This window comes from Zophobas morio, unplaced genomic scaffold (assembly GCF_036711695.1).
Source record: "Zophobas morio isolate AGI-343-1 ecotype UQ-CSIRO unplaced genomic scaffold, CSIRO_AGI_Zmor_V1 ptg000026l, whole genome shotgun sequence".
Lineage (NCBI taxonomy): Eukaryota > Metazoa > Arthropoda > Insecta > Coleoptera > Tenebrionidae > Zophobas > Zophobas morio.
In genome coordinates this window covers 8,472,534-8,499,994 of record NW_026972131.1, presented here as the reverse complement: position 1 = coordinate 8,499,994, position 27,461 = coordinate 8,472,534, and the positions used below count along the sequence as shown (strand labels likewise).

The 27,461-nt window shown below is 33.4% G+C and overlaps 2 protein-coding genes across 14 annotated transcripts in view; one reads left to right on the top strand and one right to left on the bottom strand.

The window, feature by feature from the left end:
• Nucleotides 1-1,067: 1,067 nt before the first annotated feature.
• Nucleotides 1,068-27,461, top strand: part of LOC135136559 (uncharacterized) — a 47,826-nt gene continuing 21,432 nt past the window's right edge. The window contains exon 1 of the mRNA XM_064065910.1: nt 1,068-1,157. The gene's annotated coding sequence lies outside the window, so the exon portion shown is untranslated. The remainder of the gene's footprint in view (nt 1,158-27,461) is intronic.
• LOC135136556 (probable beta-hexosaminidase fdl) overlaps nt 7,400-27,461 on the bottom strand; it is a 105,237-nt gene continuing 85,175 nt past the window's right edge. For 11 of the 13 annotated variants that reach the window (XM_064065893.1, XM_064065902.1, XM_064065900.1 and 8 more), the window contains 3 exons: nt 25,844-26,001; nt 12,095-12,142; nt 7,400-9,440 (listed from right to left, as the gene is read on the bottom strand). In XM_064065893.1, coding sequence (XP_063921963.1) covers nt 7,694-9,440; nt 12,095-12,142; nt 25,844-26,001 — 1,953 coding nt within the window. In that variant the 3' untranslated portion in view covers nt 7,400-7,693. The remainder of the gene's footprint in view (nt 9,441-12,094; nt 12,143-25,843; nt 26,002-27,461) is intronic. The other 2 variants (XM_064065894.1, XM_064065906.1) reach the window with 2 other exon arrangements.

The following is a 27,461-nucleotide window of genomic DNA, read 5'->3' as shown; positions in this document are numbered from 1 at the left end:
TTTCGCATAGTTGTTCGATAAATTCAGAAATTATTAGTTGTTGTTTTTTGATTAAATAACTTCTACAAATGTAACAGAAGTTATGTGAAGAATTAACCCATTTCCGAGAAGACATTAGTAATTTTTGTTTAAATTCAGAGTAGTAAGCGCATAGTCGACACAAATAAGTCTTACTAAGCTAAACAGCAAATGAAATATCAACACCATTATCCATACATATTATTACCACAAAATCTAGAAGTTAATTTTTATGGTACTAAGAACAAAATTGAAAAAAATATTTTTTGCAGAAACTGTACGTGATAGAAATTTTTGCAATTTTTTTTTATACATGAGTATCTAAGGCCTACCGAAATTACTACTTGATTTTGTTGGGGGAAAACCATCGCAGGCCTGTGTAATTGACGTAAGGTCCGCGTAAATTACGCGGTTTTGTGTAGACCTTGGACACTGTCAACTGTCAATAATTTAATTGTTCTGTATCTTGTTCATTTTGAGATTCTCGTTATTTCGAATAGTAAATAAAAAACAGAATATTGCTAATATTCCTATTCTCATTTAAAGATAATGTCTCATTTATTAAAAGAAATAGCATCTTTTTAAAAATCAGGAAGATCATGCACTAGTCACTATCTTTATGGTTGTTAACGTATCAATTTGTGTGTGAAAATGAAATACATTTCTCTGTCTGTTTGATATTAAACTGCCTAAAATATGGTTCACTCGATTGTATAAATTTTGTCTATTCTGAGGTTCCAGTTATTTTGAATTCAAAGTAGATCGAATCAGTATAACGAACTCACTTCACCCCCAGTTCACTTTAAAGTTCACGTTTGCTCCAGGTGAGCGAGTGCACGTGAACGTTATCGTTACGAAAAACGTCAGTTATTAACTGAATAGTCGATTTCACGTGCGTTTGATGTAGATGACGTCGCGATGCTGACGTCGTAAAGGCGTCGGCACGTGCGTCTGCGTCCACATGGCATCTGCGCGAACACGTGCAATGCCACAGGTTGCCAAAGATGGAATGTCACAACATATACTATCAGTAGTATCTACGGCGCTATCTTGAGGGGATGTTGGCTGGCGTCGCGGCGCACTTGCGGTAAATAAGTGGCACGTGAGTGGGAATGATAACGGAGGAAAGGCGAGTGGTTGTAAGTTTCATGTTTTTATTTGTTAATGTGTAAAATGTTCAAAAGTAATAACGGAAAATTTTGTCTTGAAATACAAGAATAGAATAATATTTTTATTAAAAAATTTCTGTTCTTGTATGAAAAATGTCACAAAATAAGAAGGTGTTTTAAAAAACGCTACAGTCTTTTATACGTATTTGATAATGTAATTTTAAAAACTTTGCAAATTGTAGGTGTTTTAATAGTCTCTTAATTTGGAATTTCGAATACAATAAGTTATCATCGACTCGAAACGTACCAAATTCCTTCCACATTGTTCTTGGGAATTTTAAAACAGCAGTTGTGTTTGTACATGTATCTTGAAGTCTGAATCTACGTTAATATTAAGGTAGCTTATGATTTCTAAAAAGAAAATGTTTTTTCTGCTAAGCAACGATAATAATAATTCGATCTCTGAAACGTAATAGAAACGTTCAGTCATACTCGATTTTTTACAATTTATTTTATACTGTTTATTAGTTCTAACGGGTATTCTAAAACTTATGTTTTGATAGAAGTGTTCATTTCTATGCAAGTCAATATTGTCTTGTTCTTGTTAAGTGGGTACAATGTTGCATATGTGAAGTTTCTGTAGTAAAATGTCTGTAAAATATGCAGAGTATGATTTTTCTTTAATCGGAGATATACATATCACTTATTTTCATAAACATATTTTTATAATTTTCAGTGCAGTTTACTATGGTAAAATATCTGTCATTTTGAGTGATAAAATTTCTGAAATTGTAACTGTATTTTAAAATTATCACCAAAATAAAAGCTGAAATCGTAACCAAAAATTTATCTGTGCATGTTATGTTTCTATGGTACCTTATTGAAGGTTTAATAATATCGTTTTACATTTAACTTATATATTTACCCATTGAAGCTATCGCAAAAAAAAGGTGCAACGGGAAAGCTCTGTTTCTAAGTTTACGTGTCGTACGCCGTTCATATGGTGTAAATACTAGTAAACAATAATAACAAATTAAATTTTAATAGATGTTTTACATTATAAAGTGCATGATGTATGTATTATCGAAATTTCAGGAAGGTTCCTTATCGGTTATTAAGGCAAACTGTAAAATTTAATTCTAGAACAGAAATTGTTTCTTCCACGATTATCCGTATGCGCAACGTTAAAAATGAATACTTCCATTATTAAATCGCAGAAAAAAGAACAGGTTACATTATAAATTTTAAGTGATATTTATTTCGCAAAATTTTGAGATGTCTTTTTCATCTTTTTATTTTTGTAACGCCAACTGACAAATTGACATATATTTTTAGGACATTTACGTATCCACAGTTTTGCTTATTTGCAGAAGCAAAAAATACTCATAAAAAAATCCCTAGGTCTTTGCCGACAATTTTTGAGTTCTAAAACCAGGATTGTGAGACGGAGATACAGGAATGTTTTTTAATGAAATGCAGCTTTTTTTGTTGAACTGAAAATCGCAGTCAAATAGGTATGTCTTATAATATTCTACAATATTGATACACATAATAAATTATTATTCACAACAACATTTTCACCTTCTGGCCACTAAGTCAGCGTTAGTTGGGTTATTTTGACGTCTGATGCTTTTATTTGACGTTTTATAGCTTGCAGAATACAGAAATGTTGTCATAAAGTTTTAAACATTTAATTCCGAAACGAGACAGCAATAAAAACACCATCAAAAATGGTTGTGCATTTTTGAAAATTGTCTTTGATCGTTTCATTTTCAACTCAAACTTCCAAAATGACGGTGATCTGAAAAAAATGGTCGAAGGTTATTTCGACAGAACTTACCTCGCCCCTAAAGTACAATAAAACAAATCCAGCTTTTTTGAAAAATTATAAAATTTAATTATGTGAATTTTATTTTTTTTAAGAGAACCCTCATATCCTGTTAAGTTAAAATAAAGATATGTATGTAATGTTAAAGTAAACATAAATGAATTTCTCCTTAAGAAAATTTTCTGATGACGCCATTAAAATTTTTGCAAGGACACGTATATCTATCAATTTTGATAGGTGCAGTCTAATACTAATGATAACAGTCTTGTATTTCCAAATTTTCGGGAAAATAGAGTGAGTTTTTCCTGATTTGATCAATAAAAAAAATTGACTCATTGATTAATGTTTATGAGTCATCATGCATCGGTTGGTATTATCGCTTGCCATTCTGGTACTGATAAGTGGCATGTTTCCGCAATAAAATAAAATGGAGAATCGTTTTTGCCCTTTTCATTTTCATAAATATATACCGTCGAAAACAATACAAGCAGTTACAATTTAGAACATACTTTTGCGAATATTTGTTATTTGCACGCCTCGCCTTCGACTCGGCCCCAAATGCACTTCAATTGGCAAAACCCTAGTTTCTGGTCCTGTGATGCAAATTACATTGGAAGTATAATGTATAATAATTAAAACCAATTTAAAATCGAGTTGCCTGGAATTTATAGGTTGGGAAATAGACACTTTCCAACCGGTTAAAAAAGTAAATCCGCGAACAATTGGCCATGTTTCAACTTTTTAAAAGATGAAAAGCTGAGTATTGTCGACCGATCGTGAATAAACTCTGTTTCACTATCAGATATTTTATTTGTTACAAAAAAATTGTAAATGCAAATTTGGTGTGATTTTTGATAACTAATTTAACAAAATGTCAATCGTGCAGCGTCTACTGAGTGTTAATATTTTACCAAAATAAACCACATGCATTATTATGAGGTGGGTTTTTTATTATTATATTGTTGCTTGTATTCTTAAATATGATTGTGTATAAAATAGTATCAAACCTCGGCAAAAGTACCATTCCTGTATCTCGAAAACTAGTTCACCTGGAGGTAAACTATATGTAATTCTCTCGGCAGGAATGAAATACGTTTCGCCTCGGTATGTAATATACCTATCATTCTTTTGCATTCTTGAAAACAATCTTGACAAGGTAATTTGATACGTCAGAATTTGAAGAGACAGAATAGTTACAGTGAAACCTCTTTACAGCGGACACCTACGGGGAATCTCAATTTTACATTTTAACAATTTAACATGTACATACTAACGGCGAATTTTTCTGAGAGTCGCCAAATGCTTAATTTAAACTTCTCGGCATTGTCGATAATTTAAATTTTTTCACAAATACTTAAAATTTTCTTTGCTTGGCGGTCGTTTTAACACTTTAAATGTAAACGCTCATATAATAATGTTTCATAAGTTCATTCGCTCTTGACAAACAAAACCACCCCAGCTTTGCTATTTGGGAAAAAGCCATATTTACTTGTATTATGAGCAGTGTGGGGTTGAAGAGAGTTATGGCCTGGTACCGAGAATCTGTTGGACTAATTTTTAATTTTATTGTATAGTGGTCCAACTCTGACTTTGTTTTTATGGCACTGCAATCTCAATTACCGCAAGTATTAGGAATTCTATTGAAAATGTAAATAGGCGTGCCATAAATCATCTTAAAGGTTTACGGGCGCATACGGCCCTGTGTAGTGTATACAGTTTGTCCCTTGATGGGTTATGAATGCTGGATTACTTACGGCAGAGGCCTATTGTGGAACATTTAACTCCTTCACAATAGGATAGAGTCATAAAAACGAACCAGCAGTTGAAGCACTATACGGTCTAATTTCGGAACCGCTTTACCTGTTACCTGTCCGTTGTGAAGAGATAATTTTACAAAGAAAATAACTAAAAATGCGCCAATTTTGCTGTCCGTGTCGGTTGTTTGGAAGATTCTTTACATTAAATAACCTATTTTATACGCTGGGACAGTGAAAAGTGTCCGCTGTGGAGAGGTGTCCGTTACAAGAGGTTTCAATGTACTAAAATAAATTACAAAATCCACGTTTCCAATTCAAAGTGCATAATTGCATTGTTGACATTTATGAAGATCAACTGCCAAGTGACTTTTTTCATTGTGCGTCGGATAGTAAACATTGCATCTCTTTTAAAAGTGGCCAAAGGGATTCCCATGTTAAATTGGGTCATCTTCTGTTGATTTTATAGACGGTTATGTTTTAAATTACAGGGTATTTCTTAAAAAAAAACTATTTGTGTATTTTTGTCGGTAATATTGTAGACAACCATGTAAAAAGAGACATTCACCTGGTTTTTCTAAAATTTGTTTACTCGTTCGAAACCTGGTTCTTACTGAGCAAAATTGGTTTAACATCCCACAGTACACAATTAAAGAAAAAGTAGAAATAGTTTGCTGCAACATCCTCACATCGTTCCATACCCGGCAAGGCTACAATTAAAAATTTTTAAGGCAGATTTATAAACCCAGGTTATCTCGATCGTGGAGATCAAAAACGCAATTTCAGAGAAATTATCCTTTATTTTCTACACTTATGTTTGAATTATATTCATTTATGCTGTTAAAAATGACAAGTCAAAACCTTCTATGATATACCTAAACTTTTTAACCAAAATGATTTTTACTTTTAACAATTTACTGCAAAAAGGTGGTGGTGAAAATTAAAAGTAGAACCTTCATGTTATTTCCACCACAAAAATCATCCCTGGGTTTTCACCTGCATAAAAGTTAACATGGGTCTAAAATTTGACATGGGAATCTCTATGGCCACTTTTAAACAAGTGTAATACTTAAAAACCCCCGACAAAAAAAATTAACCTTTAAAAAGTGTGAAAATGATAAACAAAGCTGAGTCCTCTACCATTGCAATGAACAGTCTCAGTTAAGATGCTTCTAACTTTGTCAATGATTTTCTGGTATGACGATAATTATTGGTCCTCCAGAACGAGGTCCGTGTTAACGGATCTTCTCTTGCGTTTGAACTAGTGCGGGCACAATAAATACGTTGGTAAGCAAAGAAAGACAAGCCGCTCTGTAGTTTAGTGGTCAGGGCACCCGCCCGGCAAGCGGGAAACGTGTGGTTCGATTCCTACCGGGGCAGCAACATTTTTCTCCGCTTACCTTCAAACTCATTAACTTAAAGGCGACTAAGAAAAATATGATTTACCCAATATAGGAAAAATCTTTTGGATTTTTTCCCTAGTTTTCATTTTCAAAAAGAAGAACTGAACCACATTACGAATTACAATTTTTTCCTTATTTAAATAAAAATCACTCGACACAAAAGTATTCAATCAATTCCTAAACGACAAATTACTGACAGAATCACTCGACATTATAAAAACGTCATCTATGGAAGCCTACTTGAAGCCTACATATGCAAATACTGCTTTTTCTTTTTTTACCCTCCAAGACGATGCGTAACGAGTTATTCATCAAACCATCCTCGTAAGAACCTCCCCGAGTGAACCGGTTTTCAAACAAAAGAAATTGCATTGAAATCGGTTCATCTGTTTGGGAGCTGTGGTGCAACAAAGAGCCACAGAGACTTCAGCTGATGATCAGACCATCCCGATCGAACTAGCTTTGGAACAAAAAAAGGCGCATTCAAATCTGATCATCCGTTTGGGAGCTACGGTGGCAATGACAAAGGCCCCAAAATTATAACACCCTCCTTTTTCAGTCGGGGGTTAAAAAGATGCACTGTGTAATAGCACGGCCAACTGTATTAATACAGTTGGCCGTGGTAATAGTGTTTATTAAAAAATATTGTTTGAAGTGGTCTTAATAAATTTTAGTAACATGTTAAAGTTTTGCTTTTAGTTCTCATAGAAGTGTTGGCTTTGTTTTATCACATATATTAAAATTAACCTGTTTGCTACGCATACTACGATAAATAAACCCTTAGGGAGAAATACGCTCAATAAGTATGCAGATTTTGTTGTGCTTCGGTAGGGGAAGTTATATCTAAACAACTTTAGACCAATTTTTTTAGTAGTACTAAAACGCACAAAAAATACCTATCGTAATCAGTCTTGTATACTTTGCAGCTGAGTTTTTTAACAATAAAGTTAGTAATTGTTTTAGTATTATTTTATACATAATTAATTACACAGTTATTTTTAGTTTTCTTCAGAAAGCACTGATAGGTATTTGGGTTTGAACATAAAATTTAAATTAGAACTAAGAGACCAAAAGAAATAGCAATTAAAATTTTTTTAAATGTATAGAACTGAATCTAACGTACAACTCCCTTCGAAAGTGTCGTTATTATGCTCAGAATGTGTATTCTGAAAATACATACATGACAAAGAAAAAAAATATATGCTGATGAAATTTTTAACAGAAGCTTCAGAACAAAAAAAGATACAACAGATTCTATTCTAACAAGGTTAGAATAAACACAAAATACACATTTCATTAAAAGTTTTATTTAATAAATAAGCAACACTTGATGACTCTTAAACTTAACATTACAATTGTACTGATGAAAAGTTTTATTTAAACAAAGAAACTTTGGCTGTAAGTACTCATCACGGGCAAGAGTCAGGGGTCATGAAAATTGTAAGCATTATCTCAGTCGTACTAAACAGGGTTGGCACATAATAAAATCAGTCCGGTGCTGGAAACAATAAAACTAATATCACTGACGTGCAAACGTGAACTTAATAAATTAACAACAAGTCCTAAATTGGTCCGCTGTCGTCAAAGGCACATGCCGGGATTTTGTACGCACCAAGTCGGCCACAAGGCCTCTGCCCCCAACCCTCGCGAAATCATTCGATCCCTGTGAGTATTGAGTCGCGTATAAACGTCCTCCTGTATCGTGAAGGTGGTAGTATCCAGTTGAGGGTCGCTCCACACACGCTCAGCAAAAGCGGCGGCTCGAGGCCACAGTCGAGCGTCCAAAGAACTCTCGTCGAACTGTTCACTCCACAAACACGCTTCACCTCCGAGAATCTGCCTCTTGTTCAGGTGCAGTTGCTGCCACGGGCGGTGGTTGTACACGGTCTGCCAAGGCCGGTAGGGATCGCAAGCAGCCTCTCCTGTTTCTCGCCACCTTCCGAAGCCACAGTCCAAGTACCAAGCATCTACGTGGGAGAGTATCACTCTGTAACCGTCGGCGATCAAGTCTGGAGTGTCCGGCCACTGACTGGCACCCCAACTTTGTACCACAATGTTGTTTTTATCCAAGTATTTATTAACATACGGTCTTTTGCTTAGGTTACTCGACCACATTATCACAAGTGGAACTTTGTTGCCGTTGTTGGCAGCCTCTAACCTTTTCAAAGCTTTGAGGGTGAAGTCGCCCCAAAGGTCGTGCAGATCTGTGTAGTTCATTATGGTTGTGCTTTTTTGTAGGTGTTGGGCCCAACATTCGAGATTTACTTCGTCTCCTCCTATATGAAATAGTTCGCGCTCCTCAGTAAGTTCTAAAAGATCTCTATAGATTTTTTCTAAAATATCGTATACGTTGACGTTTTCTGGGTTTAGTTGTCCACAAGGAGGTTCGCCACAGTAAAGACTCCAAGGTCGTTCGTTGACACACACAGCCAATTCTCCTAAACCTTCCTGAGGTCCCCAGGTCCATCCATTCCCAGCATGGGCAGGCGTGTCCACTTCTAGAATAACTCTAATTCCTCTGATTCTTGCAAATTCTACTAAAGCACGCACGTCTTCCGGTGTGTAAATCATGTCAGGTCCGTAGGCACCAGTTTTTGCAAGTTGAGGGACTCTGTATGATACTAAGGGAAAGCTCTGTGAATCAGTGATATGCCAATGGAAGACATTCAGTTTACTGGCAGCCATGCCGTCTAGAACTCGACGAATACTTTCAACTGACATGTAGTTTCTCGCCGTGTCTATCATTAGTCCTCTATAGGGAAAAATGGGGTTATCTTTAACGCTAGCACTTTTAAGTATTTTCAGCATGCCTGTTTTGTCATAGTCGTCCCACCAAATCAACTGCGACAAGGTCTCTAGACCGTGTCTGGCCCCAAAGAACGTCTTAGCTGTTATATTTGCTATCACTTCGTCATCTTTGGGCTTAACCACCAACGTGTAACTTTCACTAGTATCAAGCTTCAGCTTAACGACATTGTGTTGCGCTATATTAACTCTAACCACTAGCCTCTTGATGTCTGTACTTCTCTCTAAATAATCTTTGCTCTGGACTAGACTGATAACGTTGCTGTTGAAGGCCATGAAGGACTGCTGCAATAGACTTCTTGCTGGTTCTGACGCGGCGGTCTCCAGCTCTAATTGCTGGTGGTTGAATGTCACGGCCCTGCTGCCGAGAGTTACGGGTCCTGTGGGCTGGGGCCAGAGTTGCGTCGAGCCGCACAACATGCTGCATGTCGATAATGACACTACGGGGATGGCCCCTTTTATATGCCGCCTCTCGCAGCGCTGATTTATACATTGCCAAGTCCACTGGGGAGGGTGTGTCTTTCTGAAACAACGAAAATTGCTGTTAATTTCAGGTTATCTATGGCCGTATTATGGTTGGGTCGTGCTTGTTTGCGGAAAAACTTGGATAGTTGCTTCTGATCAATTTTTAATGGCACAACTTGCATGACGTATGACTTTAAATTTGATTTTTGGTTACGTTTTTTCGAGTGGAATACAGTCCGCAGGCACTCAACGATCCATTAGCTCGAATTTAATTGCGGATCCATTTAAATTAAAATAAAAATACCGAAAAGCGCCATCCGGGATTCATTTCAAATTCCGGACTTTGTATTTTTCTGCGATTCTGTGGGATTTATGTTTTACTGGATTCGGATATAAAAAGTGAAGCAGCCAAGCTTACTTTATTTGTATGTGAGAGTAAATATTACCATAAGCTGCTTTTGTTCTAAATATAATGCGGAAAGGGATTTTAAATTCAGAGACATAAACCAATTTGTTATCTTCTTAACAAAAAATTAGTATCATACTAAAACTGTTTGTATTTTCAATGCCTTGCATCGAGGGAGGTTTTAAACCACCCACGTAATCATATAATAACATAATCATTTTATCACGCGTATCTACAACATATGAATTGCTAATCCTAAAACGCTTTCAGCGATGGCTTTCTAACTTCGTAGGTGCAACGTACGTCGTTGCTGAACTTTAGGATTAATTACATAAATGGGGTGAAGTAGAATGGCGGGAACAAAAAACAAACAATATCTTATACGAACTTAACAAACAATGGAGCAGTGTAGTTATTATATATCGAGTGTTAATAAAGTAAGCAAGTAAGTAAAAACAAAATATTTGGAAAGATATCAAAAGCGACGAATGAGAAAGAAGCTAATACATTATTAATTATTTATTATTCCATGACGCCACTACATTTTTACATGTAAACAAATTTTTTTTAAAAATATTGCTGATCTTATTATTTGTCCTTAGAATATCAGTTTACAGTACGTTTGCTCATTCACATTTAAAAAGATAAGGTTTACATAAGAAAAGAAAAATTCAATTAGTATTCCACTATGCCAAGACCATTAACCTAATCTAAAAGTTTCAGAGTAGTCACGTGTTATGTGGAGGTAAATTCTGTTGTAAGTATTCCAACGAATACAGGAACTGGACACCAAAGATTACTTTCCAGAAGGAAGTGGGCATTTTATTTAGGTAGAGTGGAAGTGTTTGATTTAATGTAGTAGAAATGGATGTTTTTTAATTTTTCAACATTGTTGAGAAAAGTAATGTTTACAGCACTCGAATAAAATTGCCTTTTCTCACATTGTACGATCATGAGCAGGGCGTGAATATCGCAGAGTAATCCATTAGCGTGCGTGCCTTGAATTGCAAACTTCAAGGCCACACGTTTACGTTGACAGTTATTTTTGTTCTGAAAATTTGCCTTATAGTTTAACGCCACTGTGGAAATAAACTCATAATGGAAGTATGGGTGCTAATTTGTGTCTTGATGCTTTAAGCTGATAATTTTTCATAGACATTTATTCTTGTCGCAAAAAATTGTATAATTGTAAAATTTTATAACTCAATTGCTACAATTTAAGCAACAATAGTCCAACCATAAATGTGGGAGAAACTGGTTTCAAATTGTGAAGAGTTCGCGTGTCAGCTTTGTCGAGACGTAAGTCCTAGGTAACCTGTCCATTCATGTTTGATGGATTTACAACATCAGGACTGGGATTTATATTTAACGTTATAGTCGTAAAAGTTTACGAAGAAACAAAATTTTTGCAACAAGTATATGTGCCATTTATTTACTAGTTAATTGTGTCAAACAACATTCAATTTTTTGATAGATGTGAATAACAAACAGCAAGGAATAATAAGTAATAACGCCACTAAAAGATGTTGGAGCGTGGGTAATAGCCTTTATATTTTTGGCGTTTATAATGTAATTAAATATTTATAGTTTCCGTTCTCATGATTTATGAAGAAGGATGCTGTGTAATTTCTACAGAACAAAGAACTAATTTCATGAAATACTTTACAGAGAACAAATTATTGATTCAGATAAACCTCTTTGTTATCACGCGAAGAACAGTAGAGGGTAAAATAGTATCGGAAAAGTTTATCATCATCTTTGAAAAGTCCATTTCTGAGTTTTAATATAAAAACAGGTATTTATATATAAAATAGTAGTACAAAATTTTCAAAAAACACACATGCGTTGTTATTAATGTACTTAAAGCTCTAAAAATCAAACAAAAACAAGCAAAAAAATTAAAATGTAGAATTTGGTATAGTCAGTAATTATGGATACCTAATGAGTAGAGACAGACAAAGTTAGTGCATGCGACTCCCACCACTTTTCTTCAGTAGCGCGCGATGTTATTGTTTCGCTTCACCCATGACTGCATGTTCGGTCGCGCTACCCTGGACTGGCAATGAGAATGAGTAGTGGGAGAACTTTTCGAGCGCGCCAACTAATTTTGCCCATCTTTACTAATGACTAGTGTAATTCCTTTACTTCAACATTACAACATTACAAAGTCAACATTACATTATACAAGTGGGCAAGAAGTAAATTAACATAATGTTATTTTTACAAGCCACTACAAATAACAGTGTAATGAAACTGTTTTTTTGAATTTTTTAAATGATCAAACCAATGTCAAAAAATATACGTACAGTGTTACATTTTTAAGATTCCATAGCCTATTGGGATGGCCAACGAATCTGAAACGAATAATAGATTCAGTTGTAATTATTTTGATTAAATATAGACGTTGCTTATGAGAAGTAACAAAATTTGTTACCAGACAGCAGCTATTTTCGCTACATTCAAATTTGCAATAAAAGGGAAACTTCTTGTTCAAGTTTGATTTTAGACATTGACATTAGATAAGTACTAGTGTTTCGTTTAAAGTTCACTCCCCTTCTCCCTCTATTATACAGAGTGATCAACAAACATTGCTTGAAAATGGTAGAATTTCATTTCACTTTGCTTCCTGTTGGCAAAACTGACATGGTTGACAGTTTTTAGAATGAAGCAAGATCTGTTAATGAATAATTCATTAATAAAATGTCATAGATTAATAACGTGGCGTTCAAAAGCAGCATAGGACAGAATTGAAAAATTTAGTTTATCTGCAAAAATAATAAAGTTACAATGGGAACCTTAGCTGGAACACCGTGTGTATAGTAGATACGTTAAAATCGGACATTTGTACTAACGTTAAAATAATTTCAAATAAAGTGGTTTTTGCTTAACGAGAACGTTATAATTCCGGTCATTGCCTTAATCCTTTTGCATCTGTAAATCTTACACTGCAATAAGTTTCCGTATCAAAGTAAATCACAAAATTTTACCTAGTCCCAGTTGAATCAAACTAGAGGAGAAACTGGAACAATTATGGTGTTGTTTTTCCCTATTTGCACATAGACAACCAGTGCTCTACAAAATGCATAGCAGTGAATTCAACGAAGCTTGGAGCAGTGCCAACTGATTAATCCGACTTTGCTTCCTTGAAATTGCTCAGATAAACTTTCACACACAGTTCATCGAATTGTTATTAAATTTAAACGATATTGATTCTCGCGCTCAATTTAACAAAAAAGAACTCCAACTTGTATTTTAATGTAAACGTCACAACCATTGGTATGCCAATTAATCGTGCCATTCCCCTCCTAAATGAAATATATCAACCAAATTTAGATTAATAGACCTAAATATTTAAAGTTAGGGCTGAAAGGGGAACCGTAACCGCGATGGATTACTTGATAAAATGATGATGTTAATGTTAGGAGTTAGCGGTGCATGACACCCCGAGCAATAAATAAAACACTTCGCGACGAATAAAAAGACGATTGGTAACTGAATACGGAAAACGTCATCCGAAACCGAATGACTTTCTCTATATTCTATTTCTTCCAAGCAACATTAAAACTAAATGTAATAAAACAAATATTAGGTACATAGTTTAAAATGAAGACCGCTATCTCAGTGAAGCATTTATTATGGTCTTTAACACAAGAGCGTATTTTTTTTTTAAATTCTTACTGGCAGGAAAGTTTGCGATCTCCATACTTAAATTAGAATGAATTATGGTGTTATTAACTGCTTCCTTTGTTTTTGTTTTCGGAAATATATGATTGACGAGTCCATCCCATAGAACATCGAAACTGCATCAGTGCTATGACCAATGTAATTGACAATGCGGACTGCAAAAATTAATAATGGCTCAGGTAAACGTTGTTTGGAGAATATTTTTCATATATTCTTCGAACAGTGATGGATCATATTAGTAAAATAAAAATAACAAATGTTTTATTCACAATTTCAAAATTTCGTTTTTATAAGACCACTGGGATACTAGATCTGATGTGTGTAATTGTTGTTTTTATTCCAGAATGGATCCTTTAAAAAAATATTTGTCAGTTTATATAGTTTGTTGATTTGTGAATAACCGATAATTAAGTAAAAGCCGTTTAATTGGTTAGTAAGTAGTACGTCAAGCCAATTTTGGAATACTTTTAAATATAATTCTAGGTAGGTAGATATAATTAAATTCAATGATTTTTAGTTTTATCCTTGTGCCAGTTAGTCAAATATTGTTAAAAATATGGTAAAGTAATTCACTAACAACTAATGCAACGAGTTATTATTATGGATGATCGTTTTAACACATTAACACAATTTAGTTGTTGCACGCTCAAGTGTAACATACGATAATTATAAGGTAATCAGGTATTAAAAATATTCTCGTCTTATTTTGTACAGTTATTATAACGTCAGTTTATGAGCTATCGTGCATGACAAATACAAACGGCATGTATTTTCAATATAAGGAACCCAATCGTATACTTTTTGTCATGAGAAGTTAGGTTTATTATCTACATACAGAAAATTTTGAATCCAGGAAATGTGAGCTATTGATTACACCGAAAGTTGATCATAAGAGAATATTAAGAGTGATCACTGGAATGAAGAGAGGGTGGGTGGGCGGAGCTATTGCTTGCTTATAAAAGATTCTGTAGGAAAAAGTTAAACTTAACCCCGCCCACCCACCCGTTCTCTCATTTTTTTCTGCAGAAATAAGAAATAAATGTTATGGAAAATAAGTTGTATAACAAAAAAATTACGATTAACGCTTTTTTTTAAAGGTATTAGTTCCCATTCTCACTTACATATAATTTACCCCGCCCACCCACATCGCCTCCATTTCAATGATTCATTTTGTCTAGTCCCAAGGAAAGGTAGATGTCAATTGAAGAGAGATAAAATATAATAAAGATACGATTGATTTTGATAAATGACATACCTTCTAAGACAATAAAGTGTTGGTGGGGGTCTAGTACTTGCTAAGATAAGACTGATTGTGGCATACGACATATTTTCTAAGAAAAAAAAGGGTGGGTGGGTGGGGCTAAAACTTTGTAAGGTTAGTACTTAACAATATTAAGAGTAGTCACTGGAACGAAGCGGTGGGTGGGCGGGGCTACTGCTTCCTCATAAAACTAGAAAAAAGCTAAATTTAGCCCCGTCCTCCTCCACTTCACAGACTTGTTTTATTTAGTGTAAAATGGAAATTATAAAATAACAGTATTGTATTCCCAATATTTTCTCGGAGAATGGAGCCGTTCCTGATTTAATCAATAAAATAAATTGACTCATTCATTAATTTTTTTGAGCCACCTGTTTAAGCAAATGCAATGATAAATCACACGTAAAAACTCATCACATTTTGAGTAGAATTTATTAGGCAAAATTTTGAGATAACGTCATCAATTTTTTGGGTGAAACAAACAGATATATTTTGATTAGCAATTTATCATGCTTGCAATAACGTTAAAACGTCTGCAAGATTTCAAAATATTCACTTTGCAATTCTTGATTTCTTCAATAAAATAAATTGACTGATTCATTTTTTTTGAGTCGCCCTGTATAAGAAAATCTAAAAAATATGAATGCAATGATAAATTACAAGTATACCTACTCATCATATTTTGCACATTTTAGACAAAATTTTGAGATGACGTCATACATTTTTTGGAGTTGATAAACAGATACATTTTGATCAAAAAGTGACCATGCTTACAATAACTTCAAAGCGTCTGCAAGATTTCAAAAATATTCAGTTTTGCAATTCTTGATTTAATCAATGAAATAAATTTACTCAGTTACTAATATTTTTGAGACCCCTCTATAAGCAAATCTAAAAAATATTAATGGAATGATAAATCACAATTATAAACTCATCATATTTTCGACATTTTAGATAAAATTTATTCAGCAAAATTTTGAGGACGTCGTCAATTTTTTGGAGGGGATAAGTAAATATGTAAAATTTATTATGCTTATCATAACTTTAAAACATCTGCAAGATTTCAAGGCATACGGTTTGGCAGATTAAATTGCAAAATGTTGTTTTATAATTTTGATTTTTTTTTCCAAAAATTTGTACGTTTCGAGTAGAAATTCAACACGGAGTCATAAACTACATGTGTAGGACTATATTATTTTATACAATTTAAAACCCATTTACTATGTGCAATTTTGAAGTGATGTCATCATATTATTGGTGCGCATGATTAAATAAATTTTGATTAGCGTTTTACCATCTAATTACATGACATTCCTAATATAAATCCTGCAAGTATTAGGGGTCTTAAACACCTTAATTATTATCTTGTACATCTCAGAGATTCTAAAGATTCCAGAGATTAAAAAAATTTCAAAGATTTAAAAACTCTTGAAAATCTGGAAATATTTAGAAAGTGTGAAAAATCTGAAATACCTAGAAATCTCGAAAATTTCCTTTTACTGAATTTGTCAAAATATTCCAAATACTGTGAAAGCTCAAAGTCTTCTCTAAATTTCAAATATTTCGAGGATTCCAAGGGTGCTAAAACTCTAAGGAGTCTATTAATACTAAACTGATATATTGCTAAAATGTTAATGACGGAATAAAAAAAATATATGGTATATGGAAAAACTGACTGCAAAATCGATATTTCCTTATTACATGTTTAAAATGGTAAATTTTTGTAGACAAATACGGATTTTTTGGTTACATTTCGCCCGTCGGTCTGGCAACGAATGAAAAATTCATCATGAGTTTAAGCCCGCCCATACGTGCCCCGATCTCAATAGTTATGAAGTTTTCATTGGTTCTCAGACTGAGGAGCGGAGAAACTTATCATTTTAAAAGTGTTTTAAATTTCTTGCTGTGAATAGATGACTTATGTGTATTAAGGAGAAAACGCAAAATATAATATGCTCCTCCCCTCGACTTGAAAACGAATGAAATATTCATAACAATTTAGATCGGGGCGGGTATAGGTGGGGCTTAATCTTTTTTACTTAATACATATAGTTTCCTTGAACAACACAGGTAATTAAGAACTTGTTTCACATGATCATTTCTTGTAGAAAAATAAGGATTTTGCAATTAAGCTCCGCCCCGGTTCACGACGAATAAAAAACATCATCAGGATTGAGACAGAGCGGGTGGGCGGGGCTTGCATATTGCCTTGATTTTCTTAATATGGTAGTCTTCTTTTCACAACAAAAAACTTGAAACTCGTCAACTAGTTCCGATATATGTATTGGGAAAATACAGCTAAATTTGTAATGGTTGATATTTTCTGGACAAAACCATGCTGACTAGATGAAATCGATAGGTTCGGCGATGACTAAATGTGAGAATACAAAATTGATTCGAAAACCTTAGCAAAGTTGCAAAGTATCGAAACACCTCTATACTGTGTTATCTGAATCTGCTGTCTTTATGAATGGGACAAATGTCGAAAAATTGAAGAATCGAAAAATAAAAATCGAGAAACCGAAAATTTGAAGAATCGACAAATTGAAAAATTCTCAAACTAAAATGTCAAAAAATTGAAAAACCGAAAATCGAAAGAGAGATATGGAAACATCAAAAAAGTGACAAATCTAACATTTAATAAAGTTGACAAATAATAAATTTTAAAAATCAAAAAATTGAAAAACCAAAAACTCTAAAAGTTAGGAAGTCGAATATTCGAAAGGTCAAGAAATAGAAATGTTTAGAATTTAAAAAAACGAAAAATTAAAATGTTGAAAAATTGAGAAATCGAAACATCAAAAAATCGAAAAATTAAAAAATCTAGAAATCAAAAAGTAGAGAAATCGAAAATTTCGAAACGCCAAAAATGGAAATACTGAAAAATCGAAAAATTTGAAGAAACAAACAATTGAAGAGTCGAAGAATTGAAACGCAACCCAAAATACATTTTCACCACTATCTTGGATATTATTATTATTACAATCGGAGCATTAAACATAGTAACCTTAACACTTGCCAAAAGGTTTGACGAAAACTTCAAATTCAAAGATAAAAACACGTTTTATTTTTTACTAATGCAATAAATGTTCGAAGTGTTGACCGATGTTTCTCTCACATGCGTCAATTTAATTCCAGAAGGATGTCTTAACACGTATTAATGTCTGGGGAGTAATGGCTTTTATTGCTTCTGTAATTTTTTCGTTTAACTGGTCACTACTATTTATTTGAGTATTGTAAACCATTTCTTACCCTACCAGTCCATTTATTAGGAAAAATTTCCTCCAGGTAATTTCGCACAATTCTGTGAAAATGAGAAGGGGCACCGTCCTGGTGGAACCATAAATTTTGACGGATTCCCAAATTAACGTTTTCGAGGAGTATAACTAAAAAAATTTAGATAAAAATTTTTATTTAAATTTTCCCAAAAAAAAAGGACCAATAATGTTGTTTCCGAGTATCCCACACCAAACATTTGTAATATAAATTGTCTGAAAGTGATCTTCTCTAATCCAGTGGGTGTTTTGGGCGAAATAGTGGCAGTTATGTTTATTAAATACACCATTGTTCGAAAATTTTGCCTCATCAAAAAAAAGAACGAAATCATAAAAACGAAGATCTAAATTGTGTTTTTTTGAACCAAAGTCTGGTGGTAGGGATGAAATTTATTTGCACTAAGTATTCGTTGTTCTTTGACTGTAATGGGGATTTTGGTTAACCATTTCTAGAACTGCCACTTCATTTTCAACACCGGTAGCTGTTCGTCTTCGGGGTTTTTTCGTAGATGGCCAGTTCTCCGTCAATAAACTTTCTAGTCTTTTAAATATGGTATCTGGAGGGGCTCTTCTTTCAGGAAAACGTTGTGAATAAACACAAGTTGCCAAAGATGCGTTCTTTTTTCATTCCTCGTAAATAAACATCTACCTTTTCGTCATTCGAATACATTTTCTTCCGAAATACGTATGACAGAAATTGGCAAATTTTAAAACTTCCGTCAGTTTGAAATTCAGATTGCTATGGATCAACACTTCGAACATTAGTAAACAAATAAAACGTGTTTTTATCTTTAAATTTGACGTTTTTATCAAAACTTTTGGCAAGTGTTAAGGTTACTATGTTTAATGTTCCAATTGAAATTACATATAATAATATCCAAGATAGTGTTGAAAATTTTTTTAGGTTCTTTATTAATCGTGGACCACCCTATATATCATAGATTTAATATTTCAAGCAGTATCTCCACAGTGTTAAAGAGCCCATTGTTGGCTTTAAAACCACGCTGTATATTGCAATCTCACAAAATGTCCATGCCAGTTTAGCTTGGAGACTATTAAAGTTAGATGCAAATGTGTACTACATTCGAAGAGGATTAGAGGTGGAGACACACGACAGCTGAATAAATTTAGAGAACTACGGTAAAAACTGTACCAAAGGATATGTAAATATCTGTCACATACAAGTTATATCAAAATACTTACCCTTTAAACATGGTTAAAGTAAGAATCGAATTATTTTTGGTAAATATATGAACAAAAAAAAACTGACTAGAATTCGAGCTTCAAACTTCACTGAAAACGTTATGTAACATTAGCATCAAATTAAAAAATTAATTTCTGCAAATAAATATATATCAACCTTTGAAACACAAACACAAATTAATTGCTGGTCATAAATAAATATCACGTGTTTACTGTGCTCCAAAGGTGGGGGAAATTTTCTGTACTAAATTTTAGACATTTTTTTGTGTTTAATACATTTTTAAAAGTCCGCATAAAAGTGCTAAAGTGCACGGTCAGAATATCGAGACACATCTTGCATCACCTTATAAAATATTTTATTTCTGTTTTATATAGCAAGACTCGGTGCATAGACCAGAAGCCCCTCAGAAAGCTTCAGCTTCCGACATCGTAGTCTGTTAACCCAATTATTTGCAGATCTTCGCCAAACTTTATCTTCACCTTGTAAATAATAACCAGCTTATCGATCCCGAAGTTATTATTTCGTGTCCATATGTGTTGCAACAACCATCAAAGTTTGCCTTTCCTTCGAATTTTACGGCGTACTAAACTTTATTATGACAAGATAATAGTTTTTCGTTTGGTCTGCGTAAATGTCATGGGTGTGACGTGATCTAATTATTCGTCCATTTCAAAACTTCACCACACGGTCTCACCGTTGATTTATTATTTGGCGATATATGCAAACCTGTGGTAAATCGTAACCGCTCATGTAAATTGCTCGCCTAAATCCGGATTTAATTAATTCTCACCGTACTACATGCAACCAGCAGATCTGTTTGTGATCTGCATTTCCTAACTGTCCAACTTCGATCTGAAGTGCTAGTGAAGTAAGAACAAAATGTCTAATGCATATTTAATTTCTCGTTTCTAAAGCTCGCTTGTCGCTTCTTCTGTGACAGTTCGATGGGGAAAGACTCAAATTTAATTTTTGTTCGGTGCTGTCTGCCGAGTTGAACTCGAATCACGTTGGATTATATACAATTGTCTGGGTTAGATTGATCGTTTTTACTAGAATGTCTGAGGTGTTGTACGTACGCGCGATGTTATTATTTGAAAAGTCACTGCAGTGCTTTATTAAAACCGTACTGTCAGGGAATTTTTGCGAAAAAGTGCTACAAAGGAAGGACTCAGAAAATTGTATTATACTTCGTACATGAATACTGTTTGTCATCGATATTGCTTGTGTCTTACTTAATCAAACTTCTGTGAAGTCGAAGGTTTACCACGGTTTTTGGACATACCTACTTACCTATCCAAAAGTGATACTAATAACTTTTGTCTTGTTGAAGATGAACGAATAAATTAGTTAATTTTTAATCTGTGTTTTATATGAAAATTTCAGTTAAGGAATGGTAGGCTGCATGTAATGAAAAAAAAAAAAGTGTTATATTGTTCAACACTGAAACAATCTAATATTCTATAAAGGTAAATCAACTTCAAAATAATAAAATCTAACAGTTAAAATATTATTTGTAACAAGAATTTACTATTACGATTATGTACAACTAAAAAAATGTTTAAACAGGGTACATATTTGGATACAATTTATTTTATTGAAAGGAACCTGGGTTTTTGACGTCCTGTTGTGGAGACAAATGAAAAAAATTGGTCTAAAGAGTTTAGACAGTCTTCCCTCGCTGTCGAAAACGTGACGACTGCACGCCTATTTATCTTTTTTTTCGCATTAGATTCCAAAGCATTCGGTTTTGTTGTTCTTGATTAAATCAATAAAATAAATTTGCGCATTCATTAAATTTTTTGAGTCACCCTGTATATCCAAATCCAAAAAATATGAATGGAATAATAATTTACAAGTATAGACTCATCATATTTTGTACATTTTAGATAGGATTTATTCAGGAAAATTTTGGGGTGACGTCATCAATTTTTTGGAGGGGATAACTAAGTAGATTATGATTAAAATTTTATCATGGTTATCATAACTGTAAACCATCTGCAAGATTTCAAAGCATTGGGTTTGTAGATTCCAAATTAAATGTCAAAATGTTGTTTCGTAATTTTGATTTTTTTTGGAAAAATCTGGACGTTTCGAGTAAAATCTCAATTTGGAGTCATAAACTACATGTGTAAGACTATGCTATTTGATGCAATTTAAAACTCAATTACTATGTACAATTTTGAACTGACGTCATCATATTAGTGGTGGGGATGATTAGACAAATTTTAGTTAGCGTTTTACCATCTACATGATATACCTAATATAAATACAAAATTTGACAACAATCGGCCCAGTACTTTCGGAAATTATCTATCTAATAAAAATCCGGGACGGCAGACAGACGGACAGACGGACAGACAGACGGACAGACAGACGAAAACGGGAGACCTATTTCTTCGTCTTCTAGGGGTCATGAAAGATCGAGAAAATGTAAAAGTAGACAGTCGGCCAACGGACTCAATTACAATACTTCCTTTGCTTACGCTCGGGAAGTAAAAATTAGTCGAAGGTTGTTTCGCTAGAACTTCCTTCGCCCCTGAAGTACAACGAACGATATCCAGCATTTTCGAAGAATCATAAAATTTGATTTTGCGAATTTTATTTTTTATGAGAATTCCCATAACTTGAAATAAACATATGTATGTAATGTGGAAATAGCAAATATATTTTGATTACAAATTTACCATGTTTATAATCATTAATAATTTTACAACATCTGCAAGATTTGAAAAGCACTCGGTTTTGCAGATTCAAAATTAAGTTGTAAAATGTTGTTACATAATTTTGATTTTTTTCGTTTCGGGTAACACGGATTCATAAACTACAAGTGCAGAACTAAATTACTTGATACATTTAAAACCCATTTACTATGTACAATTCTGAGGTGACGTCATCACATTATTGGTGGGGATGATTAAACAAAGTTTAGTTAGTGTTTTACCATCTCCATGATATTCGCAACAGACATATAAAATTTGAGAAAAATCGGTTCGTTAGTTTCGGAGATTATCTATCTAACCAAAAATGGCACAGACGGCGGACCGATAGACAGACAGACAGACGGAAATGGAAGACCCATTTTTTCGTACTCTAGGGGTCATGACTCATATGAACAGAACCAGTCGCCCAATGGACGCACTTACAGTACTTCTTTAGCTTACACTCAGGAGTAAAAAGGTGAAACTTGGGGTCAGAATCAGTTTTTTGACGCTTTATGTATATATATTATATACATATCGTAAATCTCGCAGAATACGAGAAAAAGATAGGTCGTCTGTCGTATGTTGGCGATTGTATGTATATATTTAACTGTGAAATTTTAGATATATTTTTAGAATATAATGGTAAACGCCGTCAAATTTCTTTGATCATCTTATTAAATTTTAATGACGTCATCTAATTTTTACTTCCCGAGCGTAAGCAAAGTGAGTGTTGTAATCGAGTCTGTCTGCCGACTCTCTACTTTTACATTTTCTCGACCTTTCATGACCTCTAGAGGATGAAAAAATAGATCTCCCGTTTCCGTCTGTCTGTCTGTCTCTCCGTCTGTCTGCCGTCCCAGATTTTTATTAGACAGATAATTTCCGAAAGTACTGAGCCGATTGTTGTCAAATTTTGTATTTATATTAGGAATATCAGGTAGATGGTAAAACGCCAACCAAAATTTGTTGAATCATTCCCACCATTAATGTGATGACGTCACTTCAAAATTGTACATAGTAAATGGGTTTTAGAGTGTATAAAATTACATAGTCCTACACATGTAGTTTATGACTCCGAATTGAATTTTTACCCGAAATGTCCAAGGTTTTGAAAAAAAAATCGAAGTTTTGAAACATTTTCCTTTAATTTGGAATCTACAAAACCGAATGCTTTGTATTATCATAAGAATGATATATTTTTAATCAAAAGTTATCTCCTCCAAAAAATTGATGACGTCAGCTCAAAACTTTGACGAATAAATCCTATCTAAAATGCACAAAATATGATGAGTCTGTATTTGGGATTTATCATTCTGTTCCTTTTTTTGGATTTGCATATACAGGGTGACTGAAAAAAATTAATGAATGCGTAAATGTATGTTATTGATTTAATCAGGAACTATAAAACCGGATGCTTTAAAATCTTGGAGATGTTTTAAATTTAAATGGACAAAGTATGATCAGTGTATACTTGTGATCTAACACTGAATTAATATTTTTTAAACTTGGTTATACGGGGTGTCCGAAAAAAATTAATGACTGAGTCAATTTATTTTATTGATTAAATCAAGAATTGCAAAACTGAGTATGTGAATACTTTGAAATCTTGATGTTGTAAAGTTATTGTAAGCATGTTAGGTTTTTAATCAAAATGTATCTGTCTATTAACCCCAAAAATTTGATTACGTCGTCTCAAAATTTTGCCGAATAAATTTTTTCGAAAATGTGGAAAATATGATCAAACTTAACTTACCATTGCATTCATATTTTTTAGATTTGCTTATACAGGTGACCAAAAAAAATTAATGAATCAGTCAATTTATTAAAGCAAGTGAAACCAGAAGCGAGGGAAGTTCTGTCGAAATAAATTTCGACCAATTTTTTTTAACTAAAATCTATCTATACAAAACCTTAAAATAATACACTTTTAGAGCTGTGACATTCATTTATCTCTCTGTTTCACTTTATGTCTATAGGTTAACAAAAATGGTCGAAAGTTGTTTCAACAGAACTTCCCTCGTACCGAAAATACAATGAAACATATCTAGCATTTTCGAGTTTTTGTAAGGACACATTTATATGAACTTGGTTTGGCGCAGTGTAGTACTTGCTAAGATAAGACTGATTGTGGCAAATTGCATACCCCCTAAGAAAAAAGAGGGCGGGTGGGTGGGGGTACTACTTGTTAAGATAAGATTATTTTGATAAATGATATATTTTCTAAGAAAAAAAGGGTGGGTGGGCGGGGCTAAAACTTGCTATGTTAGGACTGAACAATATTAAGAGTAGTCACTGGAATGAAGAAGGGGTGGGTGGGCAGGGCTAAGGCTTCCTCATAAAACTAGAAAAAAAGCTAAATTTAGCCCCGCCCACCTCCTTTATCCATTTTACTGACTTATTTTTTTAGTGTAAAATGGAAATTGAAAAATAACAGTACTGCATTCCTAAAATTTTCACGGAAAATGGAGTGAGTCGTTCCTGATTTAATCAATAAAATAAATTGACTCATTTATTAATTTTTTTGAGCCACCTGTTTAAGCAAATCTAAAAAATATGAATGCAATGATAAATCGTAAGTAAAAACTCATCACATTTTGGACATTTTGGGTAGAATTTATTCGGCAAAATTTTGAGATGACATGAAATGAACAGATGTGTTTTTATTAATAATTTACTATGCTTACAGTAACTTTAAAACGTCTGCAACATTTCAAAGTATTCAGTTTTGCAATTCTTGATTTCTTCAATAAAATAAATTGACTGATTCATTTTTTTGTGTCGCCCTGTATAAGAAAATCTAAAAAATATGAATGCAATGATAAATTACAAGTATTGACTGATTATATTTTGCACATTTTGGATAGTATTTATTCGGCAAAAGGTTGAGATGACGTCATCAATTTTTTTGGGGTGGATAAACACATACATTTTGATTAAAAATTTACCATGCTTACAATAACCTCAAAGCGTCTGCGAGATTTCAAAGCATTCGGTTTGGCAGATTCACAATTAAATTGCAAAATTTGTTGCATAATTTTGATTTTTTTTCCAAAAATCTGACGTTTCGGGTAAAAACTCAACACGTAACTGCAATACCCATGATTCTGAAATTTACACCCACTTCTAGACTACCCTGGACATATTACAACAGGATGTTTCTTTTTTAAATAAACTCCTTTTAAAATTACTTATACAGAATATTTCAAAAATATGAATGGATGAAGTAATTAATTGTATTGATTTAATCAAAAACGTCTTCTCGACTTTGATTTTTCTTAAGATTACGCTGTATTTAACCAAACTAACATATTCATCCCTACCAAAAAGTTTATGACGTCATTACAGATTATTTAAAAAAAATCTCGCCTGAAACCTAGTTTAATACTACGTATACCACTATTTTTAATTTAACTATCATATTACTTTAACAAGATGTCATAAAAACGTCGCAAGATCAAATTTTATGATTGATGAAGAAATCTGATTCGTTTAGATTGTTCTTTAGGGGTTCGGAAAGTTAAAACAATGTTTTAGAAATAAGTATATAATAATATCAGTTTCATGTAATAAAGAGTAGGTATAGCAACAACGTTTTCAATAACGTGACAGGTCAATTTCGTGTCTTAGCCATCTGCTGTAACATACGAGTATATTTTGATAGTAAACGTTGTTATAATAATAGATCTTGCAATATCAGAAGTAGATAAATAATGCAATGATGCAATGGCAAAATGATTTTCTTTAAATAATTATCTATTTCCATAAGGAAAAAATATTGTTTCCAACTGAATTAATGTTACTGAGCACAGTCAAATGCAAACTTCGCTTCACTTTGTACACAAATAAAGGTCTTTATTTCTCCCATGAAATTTGCAAAAAGTTAAATTTAAACATGTAATCGCAGAGAAAACCCCTGCCCAATATTTACTTACTTCTGTTTGCTTAAGGTATGCCTGTAGGAGTAGATAATCCGTGAGGTATCAATGCTGGTCGACTGTTGCCAATAAAGGTAAACGAAGAATAAAACGCAGCAGAGGGAGAAAAGGAAGAGGACACGCTTAAATTCACCAGGCTTCATCCTCTCGTGCCTCTGTAACAACAAAGTCCAGAATTAATAATGTATGGGGGTTGACTCCGCAAAGTAGACAAAACACCTCCTAACTCTATTAATCGTTGATAGCACCTAATTTAGTCCTTTATAGAAAATTAAAGTTTATGCTCCCAGTCCAGCACTTGACGACATAAATATCAATGTAGCAAACAAATATTTACTAGACTTGAAGTTGAAACGAAAGGGCTCGACGACTTTTTACTTATTAAATTTAGCCGTGTTGACGTTTACTGCTTGATCCTTCTGCTTAAATTTAGCGTATAATTAACGATTCAGGCTAATTAAAAACGGGGCGCCATTTACTGTCTTCACGAGGGGAATTTTAAAATCGACTTTTCGCAGTTTATCAACCCGAAGTAAATAATGTAATACACGTCGCATGATATGGGTTGTGGTCATTGTCCTCATCTTATGCTAAAAAAAGATCATTTATTATGTATCGATGACGAATTTAATACAACGCAAAATCGATACAATGACCTTAATGAACGTCGTTTGGCAGGGGCGTGTTTATAAAAATGTTATTAATTGATGAAAAAGTGGATAGACGACTAGAGAAGTGAAAGTTTAACTGTTCAGGTTCAGATGAGTCATTGACAGATAGCCATGGATAAAATCGGGCACGGTGGGATTTTAGTGAAAAAGGGACCGATGTAAGAACTAACTAATATATATATTATCATGTTGAATAGTGCCATTCGTTTTTTTTGAACATCCTCTCAACCGCTCCTTCTCAAAATCGTTGATAATGAAATAGGAGTGGACCACTTTTATAAACGAATATTTCTTTTGATTTCAAACTGTCGTTCCACATTTAAGATGAATTATTAATTAAATATCAAGTTTGAAGTATGACATAAAGCGTGAGATAGATAATCACTTCCAGTAAATAAATGAATATCGAGGGAAAACTTATTTTTCCAGATTTGGTGCTGTATTTAAATGTATTATTTCGTACAATGTAACATTAACCATAATGTTACTAATTTTCAGAGGCATGAGTCGTACATAAAAATATACTGAGTGATCTCTTTAAAGAAAGTTGCAAGTTACGCTTCAAAAAACAGAACTATCAGTTAGTAATTGAAAATAATTTGAGCTTATGCAGATCAAAAAGCCAGCCAGTTTTTGACTTTTTTAATTTCAACTGTTTAATAAAATATCAAGATAAGACACCCAAAATAATTATATATAACGTACACAATTCACATATAACCTAAAGTTTACATAGAAATTTGCTTGTATTAGGAAATGTTATAAATCTAGTACAAAATATGCAAAGATTGAAATATTGACGTCACCAAATGACTAAATGGTGCAGTGTCGAGTCATGCAAAAATGGACTAGGGTTTAAGTTACAAGAAATTAATAGTTTCTAACTATTTGTGTGATAATCGTAACGGTGACAAATATTATTATTGTTAAAATAACCTAACCTG